Source organism: Battus philenor, unplaced genomic scaffold (assembly GCF_028537555.1).
Source record: "Battus philenor isolate CCGP_79_NKW_IND1 unplaced genomic scaffold, ilBatPhil1.0.hap1 SCAF_2, whole genome shotgun sequence".
NCBI classification, from domain to species: Eukaryota; Metazoa; Arthropoda; class Insecta; order Lepidoptera; family Papilionidae; genus Battus; species Battus philenor.
In genome coordinates, this window is record NW_027181682.1 from 12,471,890 (window position 1) to 12,487,683 (window position 15,794).

Sequence of the window (15,794 nt, forward strand, 5' to 3'; positions counted from 1 at the left end):
TCTTTATTAAAATTCTAACTCATCTGTTACTGTATTCTTAAACTTTACTAAAAAGCCATGCCGTTAAATGATAAGTAGTATTTGCCAAGTCGCCACCAGAGTTTAACAACGTATATGTTTTTACAACAATAAATAACGTACGCATATTTAAGAAAAAAGTTTTTAGTCCGTGGACCTCTGTTTCCACGGGTTCAATTTCGATGAAGCTGTACAAAGCCAAGACCGGCTACAAGCACAACATCAAATACATCAAATAGCAATAAGAAAAAAGTAGGTCCATATTTCAGGAATTTTCGCCTCTTTATCTAAATTGTTATTCATGTTTATTTTACGACTCCCAACTAATTATGCCTTATTGACCTTATTTAATTAAGTTTTACTTCACTTAAGAAAGTACTAGATTTTTGTTTTAACAAAACATATTTAATGTTACACAAAGAAAAACGAAGCAAAAAGGGAACTGCGTAAAAAGGAGTATTACGTGAAATAGCAGCCTTTTAAAAAATTTAAAATTCTAGCGTTCCTGGCAAGGCATCGTACAATGCTCTCTAAATATTACAAAGCCCTCAGAACTCAGTCTTTAAATAAAACATGTCTGGGAAAGGGCATTGACTTTTTACCTGTGACTTTCGCACCTATAATGATTTACCATGGGATGTCGCTATTTTGTGAAATCATGTTATTAATTCATTTTCATATAATTGAATTAAAAGGTTTTATGTAAGAGATTGAATTTTTTTCTAGTTTATGTACAGGTAATTGGTTATAGGTGTAAAAGCTATAAAGGGGTGACTTTCTTTACCAAAATCCTTTAAGACTTTTACGCCTATAACTTTTGGCAATACAAAGGAAGAGATAGTAAAAAATCTTAATTTAAATTTGTATTGATGCAAATTTTGAAAATTATTTTTCTATTATATTATCATTACGTTTTTTATTATCCCTATAACCATTGATTTTAGGAAAAAGTATTAATTGACAGTAATTGAACGATACATTTACTCTCTTAAAATATTACACCTGAAACCTATCAGCCTATATAAGCATGTCGAAGTTTTCAACTGCGGCACAAACATTATACGTTTATTTATATAATTATTCACATTATTATCCACTAGAGATCATTTATGTCATTATTTGTTTACATCATGAGGAAACTAGAATCAATTTTTTAATACAGTACAGGACTCTTCAACTTAAAGTAAAAAAGGTTCCAAAAACGCCTTGATCTAAAAAGCGGCCACCACAAGCTCTGACGGGTGTTTTTTTTACACTGTGGATACCATAAGTGGAACAGATATATTTTTTCTATTATTTTTTTTAAAATTTCTAATTCTACGATTATTTACATTTTTATAGTGGTATATTCGATCAATTATTGATTGTAAAAAAAATTATCACCAATACTTTCATCTTGAAATTATTAATTATTTTAATGTAAATAAAATATTGAGTTTTGGGTAACAGAAAAACAGTTAGTCAATTTAAAAGTTGTTCTCATTATTTAACATAAAATATACCAGCTGAATACGTCAAACATTGCAAGCATTCTGTTAAAACAATGAATGTAATGTTTTAACAGAATGCAATTACAAACAAATCATTACAACCATGTATTGATTTTATGTGAGTGTAGTAAATAGAATATATCATTGAATAAAATAACAGATAATATTTTTGCGCGCATAATAGCAAGTGTTTTGTACACTTGTTATTATTATCTGTGAAATAAATCAAAAAATTATTCAAAAAAATTCAAAAATAGCAAGAAGGAAAGAACTTAACATAGCCACATTACCTTTCTAAAATTAAAAGAACAAAAGCACATACGTAGACTATATAACTTTTTACGCTTTAAGATACTTGGAGCGAACTGTTTCTTAAACAAAATGTTCGTTGTTCTTCCACTTCTTTGTACGTAAAAGAATTGAATGCAACTCGTTAGTAAGTTGTGTCTAAAGCCGTTTATTTTCATAAAACAGGAACTTCTCTGCTATCAAAAAAGTATGTAAATATTACGATTATCTAATATAAAACTAATAAAATAATGTGAAATTAAATTTATCTGACCGATTTAATATAAAAAGAAGTAAAATAGTCTTCCCAAATTAGTATAGTACTTTAAACTTTAAAAGACTAAAACAAAAATTGAGTAATATTATAAATAAAAATAGTAAATCATTAAAAAAAAAACTAATGGTAAACTCATAATAGACATGAGATAATGGTAATCTAACAGAGTTTGCGTAAAATATTGTAACTTAATTGTTACCAAAGCAAAATTTGATATGTGATAATGTGGCAGAGTATTTTAATTTGAAATCGGTTATGTTTATCCACGAATTCTGATGCAATAAAGTGGACAAGACGATAGCTTTTATGTATTGTGGCCTTGAGATTCCTGTCCAAAAATAGTTGTTAAATACGTATAGACGAAAAGAGAATTTGTTTTACATATTATCACTGGTGACTGATTACCACTCTATTTGGTTGTCATAGTAAAAATCTAGGCTTGCCCGTTTAGTATTTGCACCTGTAACATTAAAACACCATTGAGGACACAAGAAATGGCTACGTGTACCGTCTTATTTCGTTGTTCATATGGTGATATACTAAAGGACAGTGTTATGAGTGTTGATAATGTATATATTCCTATAGAAAGAACAACAATCTCCCCGTTTAAAGGCATGACGTGACTCGGTCAAAGTTTGTAGTTTAATGCATACCGGCTTGTCGCTAGCCGCTTCACCGCTAACTAGATCGATTATCAGCTTTATCGAAATAGCACTTGGAATAGTTGTCAAGAAGTTTCGTCATGGTTTAGTTTTAGGTTGCTGTTTATAAATCTGTATAGCTCTGGTATAGCCTTATAACAGGTAATCTGCGCTGAAGATAATCGCGGTAATATAAACAAAAATGGGACGGGATCGTATTGAATTAACGTCATTCCCGACAACGAACGTTATATCTGTCTACCTTGTGGATAGACATCCTTCGCTACACGGAATAAGGAATAAAAAACGAGCAAAACGTGTAACTTGTTTAAAAGCTTAACTTAGTAAAATCTGTCAAACATTGAAAACGTAAAACAAATTATACTTAAATAATAATAAAATTGGCAATATTGATGTGTTATATTTTTATTATAATAATATCGATGTTCAAGTAAATGACTTTCTTTAAACATCGGACAACACTATAAAGCTAACGAGACCGTGCTCATCGTCGTTGCACGCAATTACGTCGAGAAATTATGCAACGGCGTTCCGTTACGCCACATTACCACTGTGTTCCCTGAAGCGGAGAGTCATTTGCGATGTATATGTACTAAACTGTCATAAATAGATATTAATTAACCCAGGGTGTGAACGGACAACATTGTAAATTATAATTTCAGATTAAGTTTCGAGAGTGGAGACGTCGAATTGACAAGCAACGTTGTCTGTTTCCCTACAAAGTAGGCAGACAATCTTGTTAACGTTGTCGGTAGACGTTGGGTCTAGGCCGGTTCCAACTTACCTGTTGAAAATCTATGGGAGTAAGTCCACCTGTGAATGTGTCACGAATAAAATGATTGAAATGATGATCCAAAATTCAAGTTGTTTATGCAACATACGATTAAATACAAATAAACTCGGAGTCTAACACATCATTGCTATGGTGCAGAGACGTCTTAACCTATAGTGCAGGGTGTGCAATGCAAATGCACAATGAGTGTTATTCTGCCGTCATAAGAAAAAAGGCCGTAACTAATACCATACTATAAGCTATACCTACTTATAAAATAGCTTGTTGGAATATGAAAAAACTTTGTTGTTACGACGGCAAAGTTAATAATTATAGCCGCGGGGAGGGGGGGGTCAGGCCTATGGGCGCCAGTATAGATGTAAAAAAGCCGATTTAAAACGTTTAAAACCAAAAGTGGCGGTTTAAAATAAAAGAACAGTGCTTTTACACATCATTATCGACAATACTTGGTCTTTGGTGGAAATCTAGTCTTGGTGTTAGTTACCTATGTATGTATACCTATGTATACCTACATACAATAGATTAAAATATGTACCTAATTCATAAAGAAATTGTATGATCATCATGTTGTCGAGTGGACTGTGTAAGATTAGCCAGTTTTTTTTATTACTTTCAATAAAAAGTCGGGTACCTAATAATCTAATTTTATAACAGCTCATTACATATTAGTTATTTAGTAATGTTTGGCATATTTGGTACGAGTACCTTTATATTGAATCCAAATTTGTACATTTTTTTACAATACTGGCAACACTGACATGTCCGCACGCAACACGCTATGTATGTGTGTGTGGTGTGGAGTAGGCGAGCTGGCAACGTTGCATCTTGACGTCTCTCCGCGTGAGAAGTGCAAGTGTGTGAGTTTGGTTTTAAACCGAATGAAACTGATTGATAAATCTTTTCAAAATAACCAATTTAGTTAACTAGGTAATAGTTTTTCAACTTAGCTAGGTAATGTCTACGCTCGGAATAGATAATGTGTTTATATTTAAGAAAAACATAGTCGTCAACACTAAACGTTTAAAATCAAAAAAAATGGTTCTAATCGGTTTTTTTTTGTTTTAAACCGATTGGTTTAATTCGTTTTAAACCGGCCTTACAACTATAGGCGCCAGGGTTTCATAGCACACGGGCGCTAAACGAGCTAGAGCCGCCCTTGCCATTGTGTGTTCTGTAAGAATATTTATAGAATAGTAACCCTAGCCTTAGCTTATTAGAAAAATGTCAGAGAACGTTTCTGTAAACGTTCTTTTTAAAACGACATGTTACTCATCAATTTGCTGCTACTATTCATAATGGTTATATATCCGCATCAATTTTAATATGTATCGAAATTCTGTTACCTAGATTGTATCCGTTTTGAACTTTCAATACAATTTTTATTACCAATGATAAAAAAGTCTTATTACTATGTTATATAATTTAAAAGCTATATTGAATCATCAGATGCAATGGTATTCTATTGTTTAGTTACAACAGAAATGACTCATTCCGTTAACTTAGGGAATTATCAATCTCTGGAAAAATTAGAGCACTGTATTTTAAATATTTGTTTAGCAAAGAAAATATACAATTTTTAATTAATAATTTTCATATACGGTTAAATACATATTCAGGTACAAGGTACCCAAAATGCAACAGCTTAATTTTCTATACCGACATTTATTAACACAGCAACCAAATTAAAAATCCGATCACGTCAACTTTAATGACAAATTTAGAATACGATTATGATATATTTGTGTATACACTCGTCCAAACTCTATGTGCGAACGTCATCGTACTACTAGAATGCGTCTGTCCAGCTTCTTTTTTATTTTTAAGTTCACGAGCCCTTCTGCTCCGTGAACTCAGTTCCGATGAAGTTGTAAAAGTTCCCGGGCTAACAGCATCAACTTCAACCGAAACCAAGCAAGCGCAACGTTTGAGTTAAGTGGTAGCTACAATATAGTTGCTACACTTGAAACTACATATGTTATCACTCAGTAGTTAAGCCGTGAGTCTCGACCAATAGCACACATTAAACGGAGATAGAATAATCGTCGTAAGACCTCGCTTAACCAACCCAATCGCGGAGTAACTGTTGGGGCTCTTTGTAATATAATTCCCGCAGATGCATAAATATCTATTTAATTCTGTCAATACCGGTCCATTATAGGACAGTGATGCGGTTTATTTCACATAACCATGTTTAATTTCTTTACTCCTAAAATTCTCTATTTCTTAAATAAAATATTCACCTTTCACTTTCGAACCGCTGATAATTTAAATAGTTTTTGTTCTAGAATTTATTAATTTAAAGCAGCTTTTAAAATCATAAAGGTGCAAAGCATCCAATATGATGGTTTATGACTAAATGAAATTCAATCACTGCCATATTTGGTTTCGAAGATGGACTAACAGAGACATAAATTATATTATTACAGGCCATTTTAAATTTAAGAACAATCTAAATTATATTGAAAAACAATCAACATGTGACAATGAACAACAAATAAACAATCTAGATGATTGATACTATATATTAAAATAGTATCAAAAGAAAAGATACGGGGTATGTAACTATAACACATACTGTTATAGACATAAATAAAACTCATAGCAAAACTAACATGAAGTTAATGTTCCGTTTACCAATATTTATTAAGTAATATCTTCTTAAAATCGGGCTCACGAAGGATCTCAAAAGAAAATTTGAGATAAATCTGCTGTACGTTGGAATGTTCAACTGCCACAAAGATTTACTAGTTTTTGTTTATACCGATATCGGGCACCTCGTAAAAAGTTATTACGTAACTTTTACCTACCTACAATTACTAATAAATTGTAGTGCATAAATAAATTCACTGCAATTCCATTATTGCACTATAAAATAAAACTTTTGGTTGTCCTTATAAAAATGCAAAACTGTGTCATTATTTTTTCTATGTTACAAATAGAATGGAATGTAGTACTATATTCATGATATTAATTTAAAAAGAGACACAAAAGAGTTTTGGAAAACAAAACAAATTAACGTGGTAAATAGCTAGTAAAAATTGGAAAATTTTAATCATATTACAGATTAAGTTATAAGCCTCCGAACTTTACTTGCAAATATTTCTGTGGTCGCTTTATTAGTTATCTCTGAAAGATAATATCTATATTCAGAATTATTAATATCTAAAAATGTTTTCAGTTACGTCCTTCTAATATTGTTGACATTATCTTTAGTTTAATTGTGATCTAATTATAATTCATGAAATCTTAAGTTTAATCTTTTAATCTGACCAGGTAGCATTAATTGGAAATAAAAACTTTCATAGAAGATGATGTACAGATTGAACAAAAATATCTACTTAAAGAAAAAATAACTAAAATTTCTTATTTTCTTAATAGAGTTACGATATTATTTCAGAGATAGATTTTTAAGGAAATTTTAAGATTTTTCAAGAACTTATGCATATAACCAAAGTATCAACAATATGCAACTCTGGAATGATAAAGAGTATTAAAAGAATAGTTACATATAATTAAGTAATTTAAAACTTCTACACTACGACTGATATTAATGTCCCTAGCCCTTCATTAGAGAAAAACTTACGATTAACGTCAGTGTCTAATAAATGTCAAAGTAATGTCATTTTTATATTTGAAAACAAAATATTCATTTATATCATTTATTTCAATAATAAGTTAAAAATGTTAAATGCTATAGAATATATATTTTAAAGTATGAAGTTAATAGCATGGGTAAATAATTATTTCTTTGGATTCATTGTATTTTTCCTTCTATGTAATAAATCACAGTAATTACAGGGTGCGAATTCCCACGGTCAACTGGGACTAGGACTAATCAATGAACAGGTAGAAAAACCTACCGTTGTTGCCCTTCCCGACTTCTGCAATAAAATCAAACAAATATCTTGTGGCGGTGGCCATTCCCTTCTCCTGGACGAGGAAGGAAAACTTTATTCATGTGGTTGGAATTTAAACGGACAAGTTGGTTTAGAGAATACAACTGTAAAAACGTTGGAAACGTTTGAAAGAGTATGGTGTTTAAGTGGTATAAAATTCACAAATATATGTACAGGGTGGAATTTTAGTTGTGCAGTATCAGATGACAACTTTCTTTTTGTATGGGGCTCAAATAATAATGGACAGCTCGGTCTTCCCAAATTGCAATTTTCCGAAATTAAAAAACCAATTAGACTACAGGTAAATGCCCATGCAGTTTCAATGGGATTAAGACATAGTGCAATTATTAATTCTAAAGGTGAAGTATGGGTCACTGGTTGTGGGAAACAAGGTCAGTTGGGTCTTGGAAAAGAAGTACTATTTTCAGATAAGTTTCAAAAAGTTAATGATATTGGTAAGATATCTCATATTGCATGTGGACAAAATCATACCATAGCTTGGAGTACTGAAGAAAATATGTTATATGTATGGGGAGAAAATAAACATGGACAATTGTTACTGCGAAGTAGTAACAACAATAAACAAAATATGTGGGTGAAAAATATATATGAACCACAAAAAATTGATATAGATGTTAGACAAAAGGTTAAAAAATTGTTAAGTGGATGGACAAACATTGTGTTATTGCTTGATAATGGCACAATCCTCACTTGGGGACGTAATAACTATTTTCAGCTTGGAACAGAAGAGCCTTTTATAGGAAAATTAATTCACATTCAGCTTCCAGGTCAGTTTTAATGAATGATTTTGATTTTACTGAGATTTTATTAAGCAAATCTCATTTATCAATAATATTGTAAAATGATATTTGTAAATTAGTAAAAATATTGTGTATATTAACCTATCCAAGAATTCTACATCTAATCCTTGTAGGAAGCCAAATTTAAGCTATTAGGAGCCCAACTGTATCCTTAAGTAAAATAAAAACAAATCCATGCTTTGAAATGATAGGTTAAAGTTAATTTAAAGATGTCTTATAATTATTAAGATAAAAATTAAATTTTATCTTTTAAACAAAAACATCCTGTTTATGTAATTTTTTTTTAATGCAAAGCCTCATAATATAAAAAGTATAATGACATAAATTACAAAATTTCTTATCTTTAATTAGTATTATCAGAAAACTAACATTTGAAATATTGCATTGTACATAAGTATCAAGCATTGTATATTATTAAAATAGCCTCATTTAAACTGTCACTTAAACATGTTTTTTAACAAAATATTTTTGTTGAGATAATAAATAAAATCATAAATTTACAGAGATCAGTTATGATAAAAAAATACTATTTCAGGTAGCAAATTAGTGAAGGATGTGGCTTTAGGATCAGAACATACACTATGTTTAGCTGAAGACAACACATTATGGGCTTGGGGATGGAATGAACATGCTAATACTGGAATCTCCTTAGATCCCGTAATTAGTTCTCCTACTCTAGTGCCTATTGGTTGTGAAAAAGATGAACAAATAACACAGATCTATGCAGGAGGTGCACATAACTTCATAGCTACAAAAAACATTAATGAAAATAAAAAGACTTCTAATATTTAATCATACAAGTTGAAATTTGTCAATTTATTTTGCAGAATAATTAATTATGTTAAATAATTTAAAAAAATAATACATAATTATGTAAAATGTGATGTTGGAACATCAGTGCTTAAGATAGTAAGCATTTTTTATGTATGTTACATTAGCTTAATAAAAAATACCATAGTGTACAATATTGCTAATACCTTTTTATGCTACTGCAAACATAATTATACTATTTTTGATGTATTAATTTACAGGAAGTACAAACAATACAAAAATAATCTTAGTTTATAGCTATTCAATAAAATATTAAAATAAAAATAAATGTTTAACTTGGACAAGTTAAGCAAGTGTATCCAATTATTGTTATTTAAAAATTGGCAAAATATTTTTTTCAAAAAAAGCTAGCACCATTTAAGCAAGTATTATATTGTATGTATTATATTAAATTATTGTATGTATGTATTATATTATAGCAAATCGCATTACTTTTTTCAACAGTTTGATGCTTAGCAAATTGTATATTTTTAGTTTGTGTGTTATATTGTTTAGTTTTAGCTTTTTTGTTTTCAACTATTGTTTATTTAACATTGTTAGCATCTAAAATATTATGACTCTAAAACAATTTTGGATAATTATACTTAAATTATAAAACAATTAAGACTTATTTGAATTTAATAATTCATTTGTAGTTAATTGTTCTACCTTGATCTACCTTTGAAATATCCTAGATTGACTATTATTTAAAATTATTGTAACTTTATATGCTCATGTTATATATTAATAAAGGTAAAGAAGCAATAAAATTCATTAGTCTGTTATAATTTATTTTGCATCTATGGACATTGTGCGTAACATGAATTTAATTATTACTGTATGTATAGTACAATAACTTATCAGGTCACACAAAATTTATAGTCAATGGCTATCAAAGCCCGTTTCATATTTTTTAACTTTAATGTGTTTATGTATGATGTATATTATAATTGAAGATTCAATTATCTAGGATATTTTAATGGTTTTATACAATTGTAACAAGCAACAGCTTCATTTAGCATGTTTAGATTGCTACCTCTTCCTTTCACCTTTTTGTGTTTTACGCTTCTCTTTTTTTTCTTCTTTAAGTTGTTTTTGTTTCTCTCTGAAAAATAAATGTTAAAATAAATATTACTATTTCATGTTATTAATGAAAAATGCAATCCTTTACATAGTGCAAGTTAATACCTATCTTCTCTATCTTTTTCTTTCTTGCGCTGAGCCTCAAGTCTAGCTTGCTCTCTTCTTTCTCTTGCAGCTGCAGCAACATCTAAAGCATTTGTATTCTTAACTAAATCGGAGCTATCCGGTTCTTCCTCATTATTTTGATCCTCCTGAAAGAAAAAAAATTATATTTATACATGTGTGTAAAATAAAAAAAATACAAGTTGATTGAGAGTGTATTACCTCATTGTCTGAAAGTTGGCTATATTGGGACAGAATTGCTTCACGTATTTTTTTCTCTTCATCAGTGTATTCTCGCCGTGTCGTAGTGGCAAGGGACTGAGATTCTAACAACTTAGCCAATTGAACATCTACATCCGCCACGGGTTTCAAAGCTTCTTCTTTAGGCTTACATGATTCCCATTTTTCTATTATCTCATTAACATGCTGAGATATGTCACTCCCCTGTTAATTTTTTAAAGATATTAGCTAAATACAAACGTCTCCGAATGTTTAACCAATATTTATCCTTACCAATATTTCAGAAAGTATACCCTCCAGAGCATCTTTCTTTTCATCAATAGATTCCTCACTTTCTAATATACTAGATATGTAATTGCCAAAAACGCCTTCGTCAGTTTTTAAAGACTTTAATTTTGCACTTAACCACGGCTCAAATTCATTCACTGAAGCCGCCATATTGTCTATTGCTATATGACATTTGTCATATAAGTAAGTCTAAGTTTAGTAGAGTAACCAAATATAATATTTAATTTTTTATTTATATATATTTACCTTAAAGTAATCAAAATTATTATGGAGCAAATATAAATGTTATATAATATCAGTATCAGATTTTTTTACATATACTTAAAAAAATAACCAGCTTTCGCTATTAAACGGCGACCATCTATCACATTATTAAAACTGCCATACATCCTTTAGTGTTTTATCCAAAAGATTATTCATAAACATTTTTGAATATTTTCGTTTACTTCAGATGACACGAGCTAACCTTATTTCTTTGAAATCCATGTCAATTTTAACAATAAAGACTAATTTTATCTGTGCAACGATTTCGCTTATGACTGTAATGAATCGGCATCATTTCTGTATTGTCAACTGTATACTTACAGAGGAAAGTAGTTTCCACTTTTCAGAATTATATTTAAACTAATCTAAAAGTGAACCATGTCAGCTAGGTATGACAGAGCTATTACTGTGTTTTCACCAGACGGTCATTTACTTCAAGTTGAATATGCGCAAGAAGCCGTAAGAAAAGGATCAACTGCTGTAAGTATTTCTTGGTCACGCCGATAATCGTTAGTATGATTTATTTTAACATAAAAACATTTCAGGTGGGAGTACGAGGTAATGATGTTGTTGTGTTAGGTGTTGAGAAAAAGTCAGTTGCTAAACTTCAAGAAGAAAGGACAGTTAGAAAGATTTGCTTACTTGACGATCACGTAGTAATGGCCTTTGCCGGTTTGACAGCTGATGCCCGAATTCTAATAAACAGAGCACAGATTGAATGTCAATCACATAAGCTCACTGTTGAAGATCCAGTTACATTGGAATATATTACAAGATACATTGCTGGCCTTAAACAAAAGTACACACAAAGCAATGGGCGAAGACCATTTGGTATTTCATGTCTAATTGGTGGTTTTGATTATGATGGACAACCTCATTTGTTCCAAACTGAACCTTCAGGCATATATTATGAATGGAAAGCCAATGCTACAGGTAGATCAGCAAAAACTGTAAGAGAGTTTTTGGAAAAGAATTACACTGCTGATGAAGTTGCAGAAGAAAAGGGTGCTGTAAAGGTAAAGGATTTTTGGGTATTTTTATCTAAAGTCAATTATAAAATTGTATTTATCATCTAAATTATAGAATTAAGCCAAATTTAAAATACTATAAATACCAATTCATAATAGTACAGCAATAAATTAATTATTATAAATGTTAAATTTATTCTTGGGAATGACATTAACTCAACATTCTTTACTAGCCTTGTTTTTTTTATTAATTTAAGCTTATTCTTACCTTTATTTTCTTAGCTTGCAATCCGTGCTCTTTTGGAGGTAGTCCAGTCAGGGCAGAAGAATTTGGAGATTGCAGTTATGAGACGCAATCAACCAATGCAAATGCTCGACATTGACACTATTAATTCTTATGTGTCAGTTATTGAAAAGGAAAAGGAAGAAGAAGCAGAAAAGAAAAAACAGAAGAAGTGAAAGAGTGCTGTATTTTTTACATTCACATAAATAATAAATGTTATGGCTAAAATTTGATATACTTTTATTGAAAACATTGTTATTATTATTCAGAACAAAATCAAAAGATAAAAGGGAATAGAAACAAGAAAACTTCTTTACTTATCTCAGTAATTAATATAAGCTTTGGTAGTCAGGCTCAAGCATACAACATATTATGTATTACCATATTTGTTTTGAAAAATAAATTTGAAAATTTTGATTTACAAATGAATAGTCTGTGAAATTTGAGTATAAAGTTCTTTTAAATTAGATGAACACTCTTGTGCAGATCCCTTGTTTGTCATAATATCATTAAACATTTGATCCCATTCGCTGTGGTAATGATTTGTATTTTCACCATGCTTCTGCAATAATATGAAATTAAAAGTTTAGTTTTTTATTTTCTTCAGTGTAATAAACAAAACAAAAAGTAATAAAGGCAAAAAATATGTATGATTCTTTCAACTAAACAGGAACCACTCCTTACATTTTTTGTGTATCATGCAATCTAATTTACTTAATGTGTTTTGTACTCTATTTATTAATTATTTTGTGAGAATGCTGGTCTTAATAACATGTAATTCACATATATTATTATAGGCTAGACATGGGTCAGTGAGCCACAGTTTTTTTTGCCTCCTTTTCTGTGGGTTTCACAAAATATTTTAATAAGTATGTGAAATATAGATAACTTTTGAACTACTTCTGCATTTCAAGGATATGTTATAACCTCTAACAATAAATGAAATTAACAATAGATGAAAATTTGAATTATATGCCTTAAGGATATTTTAAAATAAAAATATCTTTATATCTATATGACAACTTTATGTGATAAATTGTGGGAATAGATCAACAACACAGATCTATTATTATCTTCATAAATGTCTGCAACAATAAGTTTACAATGAAAGTAAATGGTTCTGACGAAAATACATCTATTTTAAATTTGTTTTGCCTATTTTTGCCATTATGAAATGTCATGATTGTGCAAGAAATCACTGATGTGTTTATCATATTTGAATGGTTAATTGCATCAAATACTTCAGTATGTAAAACATTTGCATTAAATTTTTAGGGTCATTATAGGAAACAAAAGACTACAGCTAAAAATAAATTTTCCATACTACCTTTTAATTTATTATGAAAATTACCTCAGTCATAGATGCATCGTCATTATGGTCATTACTAATAGATGGTAGCACACAGTTAAGGAATTGGTGTTCATTTTCTTTTACATCCACTTTTCTTGTGATGACATGTTCTCTTTCATCCTCTATATTAAATTCAGCTAAAAGCTCAACCCCTGAACTTTCTGATGGTTCAGGATCAAGGTCTGGCATGTTTAAAAACTGACCAGGGAAATTATCAACATTTTGTTGACATGAATCATCACTGAAGTTCATTAAACTATCTTGTGACTTTTCTCTGTAATGATACCTGAATTAATAAAGATACTAGAGCATTACCAAAAGAATAAAAAATTACTAATTATAAATAATTAATTTTGCTTTAACTTTTGACTTAGTTGCTATAAAAAGTTATAACAATTTCTTACCCATAACTCTGAAAGCCATCACTACTGATGACATAATTGTTTCCCGGGATTTTTTCTGCTATGGGACCAAAGGATTTTTAGAAATAGTTTTAGGATTATAACTAGGATTAGAATTAAAGGTGAAGGATAGGAATTTGGATTAAAACCTGTTTCGTTTTGTTCATTTTTAGTCTCCTTGCTATTATGGTTTGGTATTAGCCAGTCAACAGTAATGCTGTCATCTTCACAAAAATCATCTTGAACATCTAAAGAAAAAATAAAATTTGTACAAAATCTAATTACCTTCTTAATTGTAACAAAATAAAATTTTTGCTTCACATTATCTAGACACTGCTTTAATTTTTGTAGTAGTGAAAATGAATTACATCAACTATACAAAAACAATTATATCCAAAATTGATATCTATACTTAAATATGTTAATATCAAAACTCTAGGCACACTGAATTTTATTTAAACAAGATATTCTAAAAACTTTGAATGTTTCATTTTACCTTCAAATTCATTAGGAAAGTTGGGTATTTGTTTAGGTGAAGTTTGCATAAAGAATTCTTGGGCTCTTTTCTTTAAAGCAATTCGCAAAGCCCGCCGCGCCTTTTGAAGCGGCGTTATAAATGTGCTTTGGTCAGCACAGGTGAAAATATTCTAAGGAATTACAAATTTATTATATTTTTAGATATTGTACCCTAACATTTTTATAATTATCACTGTACAGTAATACCTTCGGTTTGGAGTTTCGTTTTAAAGTTAATGCTTTTCTTGTAATTTTGTTTAATAACTCAGGTCTACCAAATTGAAAAAAGTCGTGGATATATTCGTGCATGTAGGGATTACTTGAATTACAAAGCGGATCTTGTAGGTGCGATGTCACTTTTCGAAAACCATACAAATTAAGTTGTCTTACAAAACTTGAAATATTTGTAGTTTTAAAAATAGAGTTATCACATTGAAGATAATTGTGAAGTATCCTGTAGTTCAGTAATATAGTTCTTCCACTACTTCCCCACAATATTGCATCAGTACCCATATTAAGAAGATACCATAACTTTTGCGGAAAACGCATTTGAAAAATTGCGTTTTTATCTTCTTGCATACTGAAATAGTTAAATGCACTCTTAAAAATGGCGCTTTTATTTAGAGTAAAACGCAAATTTTTAAACAAGAAACGTCAAAGTCATCTTTTGTTAAGTTATATATACGAGTTTTTGCATTTGCACAACATATTTTCTAAACAAAAATTAAATGTAAATTGTTATTTAATCATGCGCATTGCCACAGCCCAGTAGATTAGCAAGTTAAAGAAGCAGTGGGCAAGCAATAGCATGCGAACCTCTTCTTGTCCAAAATGCCGCAATGTTTGAAGACTAATGGCTTTGACCAATGCGTGTTGTTGGTAATGACATACTGACCCGAGACGTGGTCAATTACGACGAGCCTCATAGATATGCTCGAAGTTTCACTGTGAGATCTAATTAGAAATGAGAATATCTCGTTTGAAGGGGCAGTAGGTGCGCACATCGCTCGTTCAACCGATGGCCGTTGGGGCCGAAAGGTTTTTCAGTAGCGACTACGAGCCGGTAGATGCGGCGTGGGAAGTCCTCTCATAATATTGACCGGCGACATAGTTAAGATTACTGGAAGTCGCTGGACGTGAGCAGCGTAGGATCAGTCATCGCTGCGATCTTTGGGGGAGGCCTTGCAGTGGGCGGACATCGGCTTAAAAGAAAAATCTTCATCGATTTGATTTAATATTTTAT

General features: G+C 30.4%; 4 protein-coding genes across 5 annotated transcripts; 2 read left to right on the forward strand and 2 right to left on the reverse strand.

Moving 5' to 3' along the window:
• The first annotated feature begins 7,142 nt into the window (after nucleotides 1-7,142).
• Nucleotides 7,143-9,289, forward strand: LOC137922016 (secretion-regulating guanine nucleotide exchange factor-like). 2 transcript variants are annotated; one of them, XM_068764842.1, is made up of 3 exons: nucleotides 7,143-7,260; nucleotides 7,327-8,212; nucleotides 8,781-9,289. In XM_068764842.1, the coding sequence occupies exons 1-3, from the start codon at nucleotides 7,243-7,245 to the stop codon at nucleotides 9,035-9,037; spliced, it is 1,161 nt and encodes a 386-aa protein (XP_068620943.1). In that variant the 5' UTR covers nucleotides 7,143-7,242; the 3' UTR covers nucleotides 9,038-9,289. The 2 variants fall into 2 exon arrangements, with proteins under 2 accessions (XP_068620943.1, XP_068620945.1); XM_068764844.1 differs by having other exon boundaries at nucleotides 7,358-8,212.
• Nucleotides 9,290-9,725: 436 nt separating this feature from the next.
• Nucleotides 9,726-10,918, reverse strand: LOC137922017 (coiled-coil domain-containing protein 43). The gene is made up of 4 exons (XM_068764845.1): nucleotides 10,754-10,918; nucleotides 10,463-10,684; nucleotides 10,244-10,389; nucleotides 9,726-10,160 (listed from the first exon to the last, which is right to left on the reverse strand). The coding sequence occupies exons 1-4, from the start codon at nucleotides 10,916-10,918 to the stop codon at nucleotides 10,088-10,090; spliced, it is 606 nt and encodes a 201-aa protein (XP_068620946.1). The 3' UTR covers nucleotides 9,726-10,087.
• Nucleotides 10,919-11,296: 378 nt separating this feature from the next.
• On the forward strand, nucleotides 11,297-12,630 carry Prosalpha4 (proteasome alpha4 subunit). The gene is made up of 3 exons (XM_068765072.1): nucleotides 11,297-11,512; nucleotides 11,578-12,048; nucleotides 12,283-12,630. The coding sequence occupies exons 1-3, from the start codon at nucleotides 11,411-11,413 to the stop codon at nucleotides 12,457-12,459; spliced, it is 750 nt and encodes a 249-aa protein (XP_068621173.1). The 5' UTR covers nucleotides 11,297-11,410; the 3' UTR covers nucleotides 12,460-12,630.
• A 71-nt stretch (nucleotides 12,631-12,701) lies between these two features.
• Nucleotides 12,702-15,130, reverse strand: LOC137921943 (uncharacterized). The gene is made up of 6 exons (XM_068764743.1): nucleotides 14,759-15,130; nucleotides 14,532-14,682; nucleotides 14,185-14,283; nucleotides 14,039-14,096; nucleotides 13,635-13,920; nucleotides 12,702-12,842 (listed from the first exon to the last, which is right to left on the reverse strand). Exons 1-6 carry the CDS (start codon nucleotides 15,128-15,130, stop codon nucleotides 12,702-12,704), a joined length of 1,107 nt encoding a protein of 368 aa, XP_068620844.1.
• Between the last annotated feature and the right edge of the window lie 664 nt (nucleotides 15,131-15,794).

Bases quoted from the DNA above. Each gene is read 5' to 3' on its own strand.
- LOC137922016 (XM_068764842.1), top strand. The intron at 8,213-8,780 runs GTCAGTTTTAAT...ATACTATTTCAG, and splicing joins AATTCACATTCAGCTTCCAG to GTAGCAAATTAGTGAAGGAT.
- LOC137922017 (XM_068764845.1), bottom strand. From the start codon at position 10,918: ATGGCGGCTTCAGTGAATGAATTTGAGCCGTGGTTAAGTGCAAAATTA. The intron at 10,685-10,753 runs GTAAGGATAAAT...AAAAATTAACAG, and splicing joins GTATACTTTCTGAAATATTG to GGGAGTGACATATCTCAGCA. The intron at 10,390-10,462 runs GTAATACACTCT...TTTTTCTTTCAG, and splicing joins GCCAACTTTCAGACAATGAG to GAGGATCAAAATAATGAGGA.
- Prosalpha4 (XM_068765072.1), top strand. From the start codon at position 11,411: ATGTCAGCTAGGTATGACAGAGCTATTACTGTGTTTTCACCAGACGGT. The intron at 11,513-11,577 runs GTAAGTATTTCT...AAAACATTTCAG, and splicing joins TAAGAAAAGGATCAACTGCT to GTGGGAGTACGAGGTAATGA. The intron at 12,049-12,282 runs GTAAAGGATTTT...TTATTTTCTTAG, and splicing joins AAGAAAAGGGTGCTGTAAAG to CTTGCAATCCGTGCTCTTTT.
- LOC137921943 (XM_068764743.1), bottom strand. From the start codon at position 15,130: ATGCAAGAAGATAAAAACGCAATTTTTCAAATGCGTTTTCCGCAAAAG. The intron at 14,097-14,184 runs GTTTTAATCCAA...TTGGTCCCATAG, and splicing joins AAATGAACAAAACGAAACAG to CAGAAAAAATCCCGGGAAAC. The intron at 13,921-14,038 runs GTAAGAAATTGT...TTATTAATTCAG, and splicing joins GATGGCTTTCAGAGTTATGG to GTATCATTACAGAGAAAAGT.